At 39.6% G+C, this 16,272-nt stretch overlaps 1 protein-coding gene across 7 annotated transcripts in view; it reads left to right on the top strand.

The window, feature by feature from the left end:
• GABA-B-R2 (gamma-aminobutyric acid type B receptor subunit 2) overlaps positions 1-16,272 on the top strand; it is a 59,538-nt gene that overhangs the window by 36,878 nt on the left and 6,388 nt on the right. For 6 of the 7 annotated variants that reach the window (XM_067763520.1, XM_067763526.1, XM_067763521.1 and 3 more), the window contains 6 exons: positions 1,726-2,089; positions 3,021-3,131; positions 3,199-3,435; positions 13,287-13,620; positions 13,904-14,009; positions 14,079-14,400. In XM_067763520.1, coding sequence (XP_067619621.1) covers positions 1,726-2,089; positions 3,021-3,131; positions 3,199-3,435; positions 13,287-13,620; positions 13,904-14,009; positions 14,079-14,400 — 1,474 coding nt within the window. The remainder of the gene's footprint in view (positions 1-1,725; positions 2,090-3,020; positions 3,132-3,198; positions 3,436-13,286; positions 13,621-13,903; positions 14,010-14,078; positions 14,401-16,272) is intronic. The other variant, XM_067763525.1, reaches the window with a different exon arrangement.

Here is a 16,272-nt window from a genome sequence, read left to right as displayed (position 1 = left end):
GTTCGAAGGCCCAGGCAAAAAATCATTATCAATAGTCGAATCGGATGCGAAACCTGAATGGTTTTGAGCCAGCTGCCAAATGAAATATTTATTCTTCAATTTTAAGGAAAAGGACTTCAAATTATTTTCCACACTTCACTATAATATTAAAACGAAATGCAGATATTCGTTGCTTTTGAAATTCGGCTTAAAAATTGCACATGGAACAACTAAAGACTCTCCTGAATTAAACAAAATGTTTTATTACCTCTATATCGCAGGCCCCCTCAGAAACCCCAGGCCCGGGGGAATCCTGTCTTGTTTTGATTTCGAATTCAAAACACTTTGCAAGCATTTTTTATTAGCAATATAGGAGTATTACATATATGTGACCCGGCTTATGAAAAGGTGGCTTATGACTCAAAAAAGAATCAGATGTTATAGATAAACAATGCATTTCTTTAGTTTTTTAGTAGTTTTACTTTTGCATTATTTTTTTGAGTCATAAGCCATCTTTTCAAAGGCCGGGTCCCATATGACTTTACAGCTAAATTCTATATTTTGAGTTTGTCAGGTCACGTTGCACCTGCATGTGCTGGGAATATTTGCCACATTTGTCATAGCAGCGTCATCATATTTTGGTAGTCACCATGTCGTGGGAGACAATCAAGTGGAATCTTCGCATTGTCAATTGACATTAATGTGATGCAATAATTTGGCTATTGCAATGTTTGTTGCGTTAATTATCCTCCACTCAAAAATGGACGTCCTCGGTCATTAAATGAACGAAAGATCATTGAAATTGATGTAGGTCGGGATATAATTTGTCTGGCTGGGTATAACCCCTGTAGGGATTTCAGCTTGAGCCGCTTATTTTTTTCAATGTATTCAATTCTTATTGATTTACGTGAACGGGTGATATTAATATGCCCATCAGCGCTATGACTGTTACGATTGTCAGTGTCTGAAGGTATGGCTGGTTGGGACGCAATATTTATGTATAATTGATTATATATTTTTAGTGTTGAATTATAAAAATGGATAAGTTGTGTCCCATTAATGTCATGGTGTGCCTCATTAACTTCTATCTGACCATTGAAATTGTTTAGCAGGATAATGCCTGGTTGTACTTCTTCTACCGCAGATATGTGGTGGCCTCACATCGTAAAGCAACTCGAATTCACACTATTTATTAATGTAGGTATACATTGGTCTTCACCAATATAAGGTGGCAGCACGGTGACATACCTACAAACATAAAAAAAGTTCCATGCATTTTGTTTTTGTAAATCGATGTTCGGATATCCGGATACGTAAACGGGAAATCCGGATATCCGTATGTCCGGATACTGGAATATAAAAGCTGAATATCTGCATATCAGAATTGAACGAAGCGAACATTCATTCATTATTCACAAAATATGTTACGCGCCTTTTTTGTATTCACTGTTAATTGATTTAAATGCCTTACGAATTTATTGTTATTAGTGTTAAATAAACATATGTATATGATACATCAATTTGGTGCTTTCACCGGATATCCAAAAATACGTTTATTAACTGGATCTTCATAAATCCGGATATTCGGATAGTTTCACAAACGAATATTAACCGGATATCCATGCCGTCCGGATTTTATCCGTGTCAACGGATATCCGTATGGATATCTGGATATTTGTATTTGCGGATAGTCCCAGCCCTAGCACATACTCTATTAACATTCAATTTATTTAACTCTTTCGACAGATATATAAAAATGTCAAGTCCCCATCTCAATAATCTCATTATAATTGGCTGCATTATCACGTATATTAGCGTTATACTTTTGGGCTTAGATACCACTTTGAGTAGCGTGGCCGCATTTCCTTTCATATGTACAGCGCGTGCTTGGGGACTTATGGCTGGATTTAGTTTGGCATTTGGCGCAATGTTTTCAAAAACTTGGCGAGTACATTCCATATTCACCGATCTAAAACTGAATAAAAAAGTAATCAAGGACTATCAACTATTTATGGTTGTTGGCATTTTATTGGCTATTGATATTGCCATTATAACAACGTGGCAAGTGGCTGATCCCTTCTATCGTGACACTAAGCAGTTGGAGCCAAGGGTAAGATTAATTGGAATATAATGATAAATGGTATATAGATATGGACATTTTCTGAGAATCGTCAGCCTTAAGCAGAAAGTAAAATATTATTTGAACCAGTCGATGTTCGGCTGTGCTGGATTTCGTAAAAATAAATACATTGGCTCATAGTCATAGTCAAATTAAAATAGGTTGTATATTTAGTTGCAGCTTCTTTGACAGATAACTCATAGAAAACAAAAAGCTGCAACTAAATTTAAACCCCTTAATGCGAACATGCGCCATTATTTCTTGAAAAACACCGTTTTTTTTCAAAATAATTAAAACTTATTTTGAGTTGGAAAACGGTGTTTTTTTCAAAATGCTATAACTTTTTCAAAAATTTACCGTTTGGGATCATTTTTTTTTTAAATATGTTTTTAAATGTACTTTTCGGAAAAAATACAAAAAAAAAATTGTAAAGTTATTTTTTTCAATTAAATAAAAAAAAAAAAAATCTAGGCCCACTCCGGGATAGTGGGGATGATTGCAGAGTTGATTGAAGTTTTTTATGAGAAAAAAAGGGCGAAATTCGAAAAATCCCTTAAAACTGAAAAATTTCAAAAAAAAAAAAATATTTAAAAATTTTTTGAAATTTTTTCGAAAAGTGCATTTAAAAACAAATAAAAAAAAAAGATCCCAAACGGTCAATATTTGAAAAAGTTATAGCATTTTGAAAACAAAAACGGTGTTTTTTAAAAATTCATAATTTTTTTTGAGTTGGATGAAAATATTTGAAAAACTTCTGAAAAACGTCTTTCGTAAGCTAGAAAAAGAAGAAAAACTTTCAGCCAATTCTAAAGGGGTCGGGTTCAAAATTGGTCGAAATGGTATGGAATACCCTATATATTAACATACCATTGAAGCTTATATAAGCCTGTTAAAAATTGTAAATTCTTCTTTGATTCTACAGCATCATGAATCAATGGATGATGTCCTAGTTATACCAGAAAATGAGTATTGTCAGTCAGAGCATATGACAATATTTGTCAGTATAATTTATGCTTATAAAGGTCTATTATTGGTAAGCTGAAAAATTCTTTTGATTTTCATAATATTGCAATACATTTATTTTTATTATATATTTCAAGATTTTCGGCGCTTTTCTTGCTTGGGAGACCAGACATGTATCAATACCGGCCTTAAATGACTCGAAACATATTGGATTCTCGGTTTATAATGTATTTATCACATGCATAGCCGGTGCTGCCGTTTCATTGGTTCTGTCTGATCGAAAGGATTTAGTTTTTATCTTACTCTCGCTTTTTATAATTTTCTGTACGACTGCAACCTTATGTTTGGTGTTCGTACCGAAAGTAAGACTGGTAGTAAGGAAGTTTTGTAGTTTTTGTAGCTGTTATTTAAATTCAAAATTAAGAACATGCACATATGTATGCATGTATGTATGTGTGTTATGCTAATATTTATTTCAAAGGTAGTAAAAAGCAAAAAGTTCTTTTGAGCCGAAGAAAGGCAGACATAAATTGCATCGTATAAAGATGTACTAAAAAATACAGGGTATGTCTAATTTACTGCTCGCTGCTAGTTTTTTCTTTACGCCTTTTTACGATTCAGTGGCGCATAGTCATAGTCAAAATAAAATAGATTTTAAATTTAATTGCAGCTTTTTGACATAATTTTCTATGAGCTATCTGTCAAAAAAGCTGCAACTTAATATGAAACCTAGTTTATTTAGTCTGTCTTCCTTGGACCTTAAATATACGAATGATTTTTACAAGCAACGTTTCATATTAATAAACTAACAACGCAATTCACACCAAACCAATTGATAGCCTTTCGTGAAACCATGCGAAAGATGGATTGTACAAATTTCATTATACTGAAAAAAGACTTTAAAAAAAAAAAAACCTAATTTTAGATTAATTATTGTAGATTAATACATATGTAAACATGGTCCTAGACTGAAAATTTACAGATTATACCTTTGGTCTGAGTGGTTTTGAAAGTTAGAAGCTGCTAGGAATTGCCTTGCTAGTGACTTATTGTTTTACTTCAAAAGCTTTTATCTTGAATATTGGCCGATATTATTTGCATAGTTACAAGTTGAAAACTATAATTTTTATATTTAAATATCTGTTTTTTTTTTTGCAATAATCGCTTAAATCTTAAGACAAAGGTTGTTTTTCTCGAAAAAAGTCTACAAATTTGATTAACATTTAACATTAACCGGTAAAAACAAAACTCCGCCAGAACTAGGGCATTGTTTTCGCTTCCTTCTTTAAATGATCAACTAGTTTAAATACGCTGGTTCCCACAAGAACAAAATTGTAAGAGGAAAGGTGCAAATTCGTCGATTTAAAAGCAAGTAGTATTATTGAGTAGTTATTAAAATTATTTACTTTGTGTAAAAAAAGTTCTGATCTTTAAGTGCTTATTTAAAAAAATTTTCACAAAGCTCTGTCTGTTAAGGGTTACGCAATCAAACGGTAATGTGGATAAGTGATTACACTTCTTCAGCATAGACGTAAAAATAACAAATATAATCGACCACCTGAATTTTAAACTGACTATCTTGGACTCATTCTGTATCTCTTTCTATCACCCGCTGAAGACAGCCGACCGTATGCGTCGCCATATTGAACATCCTGTCAAAACGCTGAAAAGTAGCAATATTGAGATTCTGGTCAGGCAGTTGGAGGATAAGATATCACACTTAAGGATAAAGTGCTCAAGCATTTTTTTCGGATTTCGATAAATTCATATTCTTCTTTCAAATATCTTCAAGATAGCAACTGAAAAGTATAAGAATAATTAGTCAATTTAACTATTATTACAAATATAATAATTGATAATCATTTTTAAACAGAAATACCTATATTTTTTTAATAATAATTATAAGTCAATGTTTTTTTTACGTTGCTTAATAATTATGAACGATATTGTGGCGAATATTAGCATTTCGATACATCGCTATGCTACTACTATATAAATGCACAACAACAGTAAAGCAAGCAACCACACATATGTGCATGTAAACATCAAAGCAAGCAGCAACACACATGTAAACAGCGAAGAGAATATTTCACATATGTACATATATACCAAATATTATTGAAGAATAAAGATTTTGCATGAGCGAACTTCGGTGGAAAGCAGCGGAGCTTCACAAAAATCTAATAGGTCTCTTTCACCACACCACAAACTTAAACACACTTTTACACATAATTTAAGCACACAAAATACAGTGATTGTAGTTTTGGAGTGTAAAAATGTAAATTCTGAACACATCAGCTGAATAGGTTAGGTTAGGTTAGGTGGTAGCTGCCCTGATAAGGATAGCTAACTTGGACAACATGAAGATCCGTTGTGATACCACATACACCAAAAATAACGGTGACTTAGATCTAGCTACTTAGAGAATCGTTGAGTAGCAACGATAAAGCTCCGAATGATATCAACCTCAACTTTGGATAAATCCTCGGGAGATCCAAGTGAGTCGCGACCGAAGTACTTTCGCCTAGTTCTGGCAAAAGCTGGGCAATCAAGCATAAAGTGATTTGGTGATTCCACCTCATCGTCCTCCATACAGCTGCAGCAGGATGGAGTTTCCAGTATATTGAGACGTACCGCATGGATACCCATCGGACAGTGCCCTGTCAAAACCCCCATGACCATTGATAGGTGAGCATTAGTGAACCCAATTATTTCAGCAGACCTCCTGTCATCCACTTTCGGCCAGAAAGATCTTGCTACCCTGCAAGACGTGGTGTCCACCCAACGTTTGCTGAGCTGACTCGAGGCCTAGCTATGGAGGAGCAAAACACAGGTGGCCAGCGGAATCCCGAAATCCCTACAGCCATCTTCATCCGGTTCAGTTGTACCGATGCGGGCTAAGAGATCCGCTTGGCAGTTACCCGGGATATCACTATGATCCGGGACCCATATAATCTTAATTGTAAAATAATTCTATGCAATCGCAAGCGAGGTCAGGCACTCCCAGACCACCCTCGATAGCACTGTAGTTGAGCTCAAGGCCTTGATAGCCGCTTGGCTATCAGAGTAGATGTTAAATTCCCTAACCGTAGTTGCACTGGATAGCAATCCATCCACCGCATCCTTAATCGCAGCAACTTCCGCTTGGAATACACTGCAGTGATCAGCCAACTTAAACTTGCGGCTTACATTTAGCTCTTGACAAAAGACCCCCCGCCAACCTTTCCGTCCAACTTTGAACCGTCAGTGAACAAGTTAACCGGTCCCATGCCCCAGATAATTCCTCTTCCCAACTCCTCCCTCGGGGGAAGGCATAGGGAGCGGTCATCGGCATACAATAGTCCGTCCTGTCCGGGATAAAGTTTAAATTAGTAAGAAGGCTAGAGTGACCGAAGTCAGAAAGCCCATATCCCATATCACGAAGCCTGACCAACGACCGGGCCGCGGCTGCCTTTCCCGCAATATCTATGGATGTATGTTCAGCATGACATTCAGTGCCAATGTAGGTGTTGTTCTCAGAGCGCCACTGATACCAATCAGCGCCGTCCGTTGCACTGACACTAACATTTAGGAGGTGCTCGCCGTGTCCAGTGCTTTCCACCAGACCAGCACCCCATATAGCAAAATCAGTTTGACCACCATCTCATAAAGCCAGTGTACTACTCCTGGCGAGAGTCCCCATCTCTTTCCGATAGCCCCCCTACAACAATACAAGGCAACGGCGGCCTTCCTGGCCCGATCTTCCACATTGGGTCTCCAGGGGAGTTTCTTGTCCAAAACAACCCCCAAATATTTAAACCTATCAGAATGTACCAACGAATGGAGAGCCGTTTCCGTCGATCTGCACTTGCAGTACGCATGCTGTGAAGCCGAAAGTAACCCCCGAGGTATCCTTTCCCGTAGGTACAGGTCAATCAACCGCTCAAACGTCTTAAGAAGAAACGACGAGAGACTGATTGACCTGAAATCCTTAGGTGATACATGAGAGCTTCTGCCGGCATTCGGAATGAAAATAACCCTAACGGTGTGCCAAGACTTCGGGATATAGTTAAGCCTGCGGAAGTTGGTGTAGATGATGGCAAACCAGCGGCAGGAAGTCCCCAAAGACTTTTGAAGTTGCGCAGGAATGATTCCATCCGGGCCCGTAGACTTATAGAGCTTGAACGACCCTATATCCCAGGTTATTTGACTTTCCCGTATTGGAATGGCAGGCACTTCTGCATGGCCAACGCCCGCCGACCATGCAGGCGAAGATCCCTGCGCAATTGGGACATCGGTAAAATGATTATCCAGTAAAAGCCTTAGGGACTCCTCGCTACTCATCGACCAGTCCCCACCATCATCTCGCAGATACCTCAGAGGATCGGTATTCCTAGAGAGTATTTTTCTAAACCTCGCCGATTTATTGCAGCCTTCTACGTTTTCGCAGAAGCTTCGCCATGAATCTCGCTTGGCTATCCTTATTTCATATTTATAAATCCCCAGACTTACTTTATAGAGCTCCCAGTCCGAGGGTAGTTTACTCCTCCTGGCTCTGTTGAAGAGCCGCCGACTAGACGCTCTTAGGTCGTCAAGAGAATCCGACCACCAGGGCGACTTGCCCTTCCCCCTGTAAGTTTTCAATGGATAGGACAGTTAAAAGGCGTTATTGCTTGCGAAGGTGAAGTTTTCGACCAGAACGTCTATCTCAGATTCGGACAGGTCCGAACTAACGGTAGGCGCCGCATGCAACAGCTCTCCCAGCTTTCTACAATACAAGTCCCAGTTAGTACTTTTGGGGTTCCTAAAAGATATTTTACCGGGACGTTCTTCGTTCAGCGAGAACTGAATATATCGGTGATCAGAGGAGTGCTCGTTGAGAACCCTCCAGCCAGATATCCATCCTTCCAGCTCTCTACTAACCAGGGTGAGGTCCAGGACCTCCTCCCTTACCGCAGTAATAAAAGTCGGGTCATTCCCCTATTACATATACAAAGCCCCTCATCTACAATAAAAGTAAATAAAGACTCACCTCTAGTGTTGGTATCCGAGCGTCCCCAGATACTATGATGGGCATTAGCATCGGCACCGATGATCACGCCAACACCTCTCCGCCTTGCTTCAGCGGTGATTTCGCCCAGTACAGTATCGCAGGTGGTGGTCCCGCTATGTCCCCATGGGGCATGTACGCTGAGACCACCCACATTTCATTACTGCCTCGCTCGAGGCAGACCGTGGTTACGTCAGGATTGCTGAAATTAGAGAGAATAAAAGCTTTAATCTCTTTTCTAACAAGCACACAGGATCTAGGCCTACCTGCGTCCCCATGCACCAAGGTGTTGAATTTTCCAGTCCTTAATCCAGAAATCTTTCTGCCGTTACAACTCAGCCACGGCTCCTGGACAAGCACTATATCCACTCCGCCTTTTTCAAGGCAGAGCAACAAATTCGCGGAAGCCGCCTTAGAGTGCTGAAGATTGATTTGACGGATTTCCATCAAAACCGCTCTTCTTCCACACCCCACACTTGGCGGATTCGTGTTAGTCTTGTCCATTCTAAAAAGTCCCCCCTCAAGGCCGCTATCCGGAGCCGATTGTGTAGTCGCCCTTGAACGATCTCGTGGTTATCTATGCTACGCAGGGAGGCCACGCGAGGGTTGACGCAATACCTTATGGGTAATGCGTTCAGAGCCAGACCGGACGCAAAGCGGGAAATTTTTCAACCGCACCTACACCACCAACTTAACGGCGACGGAACGTACTTTGAGGCCCGCCACGGTTTTAACGGGACGTGGGCAGGTGCAGCATTAGCCTACCAGCCATTTCGGTAAGGTTTCACCCCGACCTACTGAGGTGGCAGAATACCGCACCTACCAGCCCAAAGTCATCAAGTCCAAAACAGAGTCAAAATCAAATTCCCTAACAATCCAGTTCGTCACCGTTGTGTACCGATCTTGACCCTTAACAGGGTCCTCCCTCCCCTGAGCTCTGCACAATGACTCAGGAGTGCGGGTTTTATCGAGTTGTCCTCTCTAGATCCGCCATTATCAATAGAAGCAGGGGCACCTCGTGCAGGACGTTATAACTAATCACGTGTGACAATTCGTCACTATAGCCGGTCTAAGACTGATACCAGTCCCTTATCCAGAGCCTTGAACCACGTATGATATCCAAGCCAATTATCTTAACCCCCTTTTCCTGAATAAAAAATGTACAAATAATTGTTAAATAATAAATACAGACAGTGGTAGTTTAACAAATTCTGCTATGGTGAGTGGTGAATGTGACCTACCAGAGTTTTGTGAAGGTTGCTTCACACTATTTTTCGCGCATGCAACATCTTTATTCTTCAAAAATCTTTGTATATAAATGTAGTCAGCAGCTAAGAGTAGAATTTATTACTCATACATACACACGCATATAACTGGATGATAAACGTGAATATCAGACACAAAAAGGAGAGATAAATAAGCAGTTGTTCGCGAAAATTCTAGACCTTAGGAGAAATATGGTGAAAGAGGTTAAAGAGGGTATAAAAGCAGCGCAAGCTGATGAAGAGTCAATCAGTTTGATTTTAAATGCTAATTGAAGAACGCGAGTATTGTACTGCCACAGTAGATAAATAAAGAACATTTTGCCACACTGAATATTTGGGTTATTCATTCGATAGTTCAGCGCTTTGAACGTTAACACAAGGTGCATAATAATCAGGAATTTCCTAGAATACGTTGCAATGGGTGTCAGAAAAGGAATTGTTGAAGGGTATATCTTTCATCTTGATGACGAAAAGAAACACCGCAGACAATGACGGACATGATATTGGCTGCAATATCAACACAAATGTCCGAAATGTCATCACAAATATCCACAAACATGTAATCGTAGCTGGAATAAAAGAAAACGTATATCATATACGGTATATGGCATCACAGCTGGATGAACAGGTGACTCGTAAAACATCCCAGGAACCCCAGGAGACACGCATAAAATCCAAGATGGAAGCACAATAGGAGCGCTTATCATTTCAGGTGGAAAAAATGTCTTCGCAGTTAGAAGCACAGTAAGCAAGGGTATCATCAAAGCTGGAGGCACAGGATACAATCATTTTACAGCTCGAGGACAAAATTGATGCCGAGATAGAAGCCTTGAGAGGACGTATACAGGAGTTGCAAATAAATCGCCCAGCAGTTTCAGCGATTTAAGAAGACGGCAGCAGTGAACAACTGTAATGCTGAAGATAAAGTTGCTGCTCTATTGGTAGCATTGGAGGGGCCAGCAGCCGAACCCCTACAGACGATTCCCGAAGGAGAGCGGAACAATTATGAAGCGTTGATGGCTGCTGTAAAACGACGTTATGGAAGCGAACACAGGAAACAGATCTACCAAATAGAATTGCAAAAGCGCAACCAAAAACTAACCAGACTTTGCAGAAGTTTGCTTCGGATTGACTCATCTCGCAAATGCGGACGCTGCCGAGGAATACACCGCGAGGGTAAAAAGTCAGTGCTTTATAAATGGAATACGGGACGTCGAACCGCAAACCCAAAGCCAACATTTGCTGAGACGGTGTCCCATTCACTGACTCAGGAAACAGCGTCACTTTTGAATAAGCCAGCGTGCAAAGCCCATCGTGTGGAAGTACAATGACCAGAGTGGATATACATAATTTTGGAAGCATTGAAGGGAACACAGCAGAATTATGGTGCAGTCAAATGCTTTAAGTGCGGGAAGCCAGGTCACAGTGCGCGCCATTGCGGTCTTGACCCTAGTTGTTCCAACAGCATGGGGGGTCTTAAATACAAAGCTGGAGGAGATGAGCAAGAGCGAGTCAGATGCAAAGATCGAGAGCTAGCTCCAGCGTTTGAATGTCGCGTTATCTCTGTATCACAGATGGTAAGAAAATCGAGCAGTTTTACCGTGGGAGGATATGTTGATGGCAAAGAGCGATTACTGACTGAAAATCTCATTTCTTAATCCGCTATGATTTGGACAACAAGAGAGTAAGGCTTTTAGATGGAGCAAGATTGCGTGCTGTCACTGGCGGTTACAACCAAGTACAGGGAGAAGTGAAATGTGAGGTCTTTATTGGTTCTACATGTTAGGAGTGAACTTCTTAGTTGACCATGGTATCAAGATCGACATGCAAAGAAGGATTATGCGCTAATTCAGTGTAGATGGGAAGGCCCGTACAAAGTTGTGGAGCGGATCAGTGATGTCGTCTATGGCATACAAACAATTGGGAAAGCACGAAATAAAGAGTGGTTCATTTGGAGAGGCTACCAGCGGTTGGATCGAGAGATTTGTCTGATCGAGACGATCCTACTTAGGTGGAGGGTAGTGTGGCGAATATTCGCATTTCGATACCTCACTATGCTGCCACTAAATAAATGCAAAACAACAGTAAAGCAAGCAACCCCACAGACATGTAAACAGCGAAGAGAATATTTCACATACCTACATGTAGTCAGCACTTAAGAGCAGCATTTATTACTCACATTATGCGGTAGATGACATCACCGATCCGCTTCACAACTTTGTACGGGCCCTCCCAGCTACACTCAAATTTTGATGAAATACCTTTCCGCTGGCGAGGGTTGTATAATCGTTCCAAATCTCCCTCCAGAAAACCTTCCGAATTGTTGTTCTTGTCGTACCTCTCTTTCATCTTACTACTCATGATCCTGGTTCGCTGCGCCCTGACTTGAAACCACCCTTGCATTCGTTCTGGGAAACTCTTTCGTTTGTATCAGTGCATACATTTGGGTTTGTCATTGCCAGTGTTTTTCCCGCAGGTACATTCGATTTGGTTTGGGAGTTCCATTCGTTCCACCAATCTCTTCCCGGTCGACTGCCATTGACTTTTGTGGTCTTTGCCGAATCTCCTCCACCAGCACTCGCTAACAGCGAGATTGTCGATCGCAGATATTGCAGCCAATATCAAATCAACACTATGGTGGTAGTAGTACTTCACATTTCAATTACTCGCGTACTAAAAGCGTGTTAAAATCAAACTGATTATTATTCGTCAGCTTGCGCTGCTTTTATACTCTCGGATACCTCATTCGCCCATTACTTCTAAGGTCTAGACTTTTCACGAACAGCCTTATCGAACAGCTGCTTATTTATTTCTCATTTCTATATCTGATATTCATGTTTGTCGTATTGTTATATGCGTGTGTGAGTAATAACTTCTGCTTTTAGCTGCTGCCTACACGCATGTATGTGAAATATTCTCTTCGCTGTTATCATGAATATGTGTGGCTGCTTGCTTCAAAGACGGTAGAATACAAAATGTTCCATGCGCGATAAACAGTGTGAGGCAAGCTTCACAAAATTGTGGTAGGACACGTTCACCACTCAGCACAGCAGAATGTGTTAAACTACCACTTTCTGTATTTATTATTTAATGATTGTTTGTACATTTTTTATTCAGCTTATCTGTTCAGAATTTTAATTTTTAGCCTCTCAAACTCCAATCAGTGTATTTTGTGTTCTTAAAATATGTTAAAAATTGTGGTAAAATTTTTGATGTGGTGAAAATATGCTACTACAATTTTTTTAGGCCCCGCTGCTTGACACTTAAGTTCGCGCATGCAAAATCTTTGTATTCTACTGTCGTTGCTTTCTTTGATGTTTACATGTACATATGTGTGGCTGCTTGCTGTGCATTTATTTAGTAGCAGGATAGTGATGTATTGAAATGCTAATATTCGCCATAATATGTTTAAATTTTCTGAATATGAATTGGAACTTTCTGAATATATACTGAAAAAGGTGTATTTTTTTAATTAGCACATAACATAACCATGCGCGGTTCCAGGGGGGGGGGGGGGGGGGGGGGAGGGGAGGGGAGGTTAACTTTTTTTGTATTGACTATAATGAAGTATATAATACTAATCTACATAGTAATTTCTTATCACACAACGGATTTTTAGTAATTTTTAATTTTTCTTGCTTTTTTACGTTCTAGGTGAGAACTTTTTTTTTTAAATATACGTAATAATAACGTAAAAGAGCAAGAAAAATTAAAAATTCATTCAAATTATTAAGCCAATTAATGCAAATTTTAAATTAAATTCCGCGAATTTTTAATAGTGTCATAGAAGTGTGATATAAATAACTCAGTTCTTTCTTACCTGCACCTAAGCTGTTATTGCATGAGATTACAGATATTTACATGTAAATATTTTATGTAAACATCGTTATTTATTATTATTATTTATTATACATTTTATTTTTTACTACAGCTGCTTGAGTTAAAACGCAATCCCCAAGGTGTTGTAGACAAGCGTGTCCGAGCCACATTGCGCCCAATGTCGAAAAATAGACGTGATTCATCCGTATGTGAATTGGAGCAACGCTTGCGTGATGTAAAAAATACAAATTGCCGTTTTCGCAAAATTCTCATGGAAAAAGAAAATGAACTTCAAGCCCTTATACGAAAGCTGGGTCCCGAGGCTCGCAAATGGATTGATGGCGTTACATGCACTGGCAGTATTGTAGGGGATACTGAACCTATACTAAATAATGCTGCTGGATTATCTGCACAACCCGTACGTCGTGAAATACCAAGCACTACAGGTGATTTAAAAAATTATTGACGTATAGGCCCTTGTGGTATATATCATACATACATACATATATATGCTCTTGATTTAATAAAAATAGGGCGTAGGTTTATATCAGATTGTTCGAGAAGAATGTTTGCGCTTCACTCGAAAAACTAGAGAATTAATAAAATAGTACAAATAATTTTGCGCTATTATAATTTTTAGTATGATTGCATTATTTTATTTTATAAAAAGTCCACTCTCATGCAATTCACAAAATTCATCTAACAATTATTTTCTTTTTATACTTTTAGAAGTAACCGAGTTGACATCGGTAGACAGTGTGACTTCTACGCACGTGGAAATGGACTATTCCATGGTATCGGTACAGTCCACTACTATTGCGCCATCATTGCCTCCGTAAGTTATCTCACATTTGTGTTGATTCGTTGAAGATTTTAATAAAATTTCGCATTAATATTTATTTAGTAAAAAGAAGTCGATTAAATCGTTGACACAAATTCAGGACGGTCGGACTCAGTCTGCAAGTTTGGCACCTTCACAAAAGAAATCGCAAATGCATTCAATTCAACCAATTCAACAGCAGTTACAACAACAGCTTCAACAACAACAGCCTCCACTGCAGCCTATTAAGCAGGATGATTTGACTTGCCGACGTCCCGTGGAAAAACGAAACTCCGTTTCAGCGCAAACTGATCCCATTCCACTTATGAAAAAGTCAGAGTGCAACAACATAAAACGAAGTGAAGAATCCCAACTGCGAGAGCGGCGACAATCAGTTTCATCTAGGGTAAGACAACTTAATAATTCGTGTATACTAGCATCTACCCGCGGAGCCACTCGCACGAAGAAAATAATGGCGTTTTCTTTTCTGAAAAAAAAAAAAAATGCTACCCTCATTTTGCACTCTTAAATTCTAACTTTTGAACTAGGTAACCTGGCGCTATGTATAACGGCTCTATTTGTAGGTAATCATACCCCTTTTCTTATTCAGTGAAAAATATTTTGTGAAATGAGCACACAATCTTACGAGAAGAACCAACAGGGCGACAATATTTTCAGAAAAGAAAACGCCATAAAACATAATCAGCCCAATTGTAAATATTCCCTCGGAATTTTGCTCGCTGATTTTTTTATTCACGCGGAAAAGTTCCTGAATTTCTTTAATTCTACGGCAAGTCAGCTTTGAAAAGCTTTTCTATTCTGTAAAAGAAGTTTTGAAGTTTAATTATTGTGGAGAGTTCGTTTGGAATTGAGAAATAAAATGTGAAAAATGCACAAAATTGCACTTCATACGTAACTAAGTTTGGGGATTTCTGATAATTATACACCTTCTGCTAACGTTCGAATCGCTGAACTGTCGAATAAATAACTCCAAAATTCAGTATTGCAAAATGGTCTTTATTAGACTACTTCGGGAGTAGTACTTCACAACTAATAGCGTGTTTAAATCAAACTGATTAGTCATTCCTCAGCTTGAGCTGCTTCTATACTCTCTGTTGTCTCGTCCGCATATTTCTCCTAAGGTCTAGACATTTTACCTTCTAGAAATGCTGTATCTCCTGCTTGGAAATTTAGCTATATGCGTGATGCTAATATTCGCCACACTGCCCTCCACCTAAGTCGGATCGTCCCGATCAGACAAATTATCTGATCTAAACGCTGCCAGCCTTTCCAAACTACTTTCATTTTGTTTGGTGGTTTGCTAATGGTTTGTATGCGGTAAACTACATCGTTGATCCGTTTTACAACTTTGTATGGGCCTTCCCAATTACACTGCAAATTCGGGGACAAACCTTTTTTTCGTTGTGGGTTGTATAACAGCACCAAATCTCCTTCCCGAAAACCTTCCGAATTAATTGCTTTATCGTATCTGGCTTTCATCTTGGGCCTCATAAGCTTGGTTCGTTGTCTTCCAAGATCGTGTATTTCCCTCATCTCTTCCTCCAAGACACCAGTGGATTTCTTGGCATTTCCTTCCGCCTTACCTTTACGGGGGTTTGGCTCTTTGACTCATGCACTGCCGATCTGTAAGCAATCAAGAATAATGATATGTGTGTATCCCACTCTTTATGGAACTTGTCCACTACTTTCCTTAAGTGCTCCTCTAAGGTTCTATTGAATCGTTCAACCATACCCTCGGACTGAGGATGCAATGCAGTTGTTCGTGTTTTTCGAATGCTCAATGTCTTACACATTTCGTGGAACACAGCTGATTCAAAATTTCTCCCTTGGTCAGAATGTAGATCCATTGGTACACCATACCTTGCAACCCAATTGTTTGTAAACACTTCTGCTACTGTTTCCGCTTCCTGATTTGGAATTGGGTATACCTCTCGCCATTTTCTGAAATAATCCATAACCACCAGCACGTATTTGATTCCGCAGTTGCTAGTAGGAAATGGACCTGGGACATCCATAGCGATCCTTTCAAATGGCGCACCTGAGTTATATTGCTTCATCTGGCCATGACTTCGGGTTTTGGGCCCTTTCGCTCTGCTGCAAAAATCGCAGTTCGCAATCCACTCAGTGACCGACTGACGGTAACCAACCGAATAGAATCTCTGCTTAATTTTCTCGAGCGTCTTCGTGATTCAAAGATGACCTCCACTTGGACCGTTATGTAGCTCACTGAGGACGTAAGGAATCCTTTTACTAGGAA

Source organism: Eurosta solidaginis, chromosome 1, assembly GCF_040869045.1.
Source record: "Eurosta solidaginis isolate ZX-2024a chromosome 1, ASM4086904v1, whole genome shotgun sequence".
Lineage (NCBI taxonomy): Eukaryota > Metazoa > Arthropoda > Insecta > Diptera > Tephritidae > Eurosta > Eurosta solidaginis.
The sequence above is the reverse complement of the archived record's forward strand: the minus strand, read 5'-3'. Positions and strand labels throughout refer to the sequence as shown.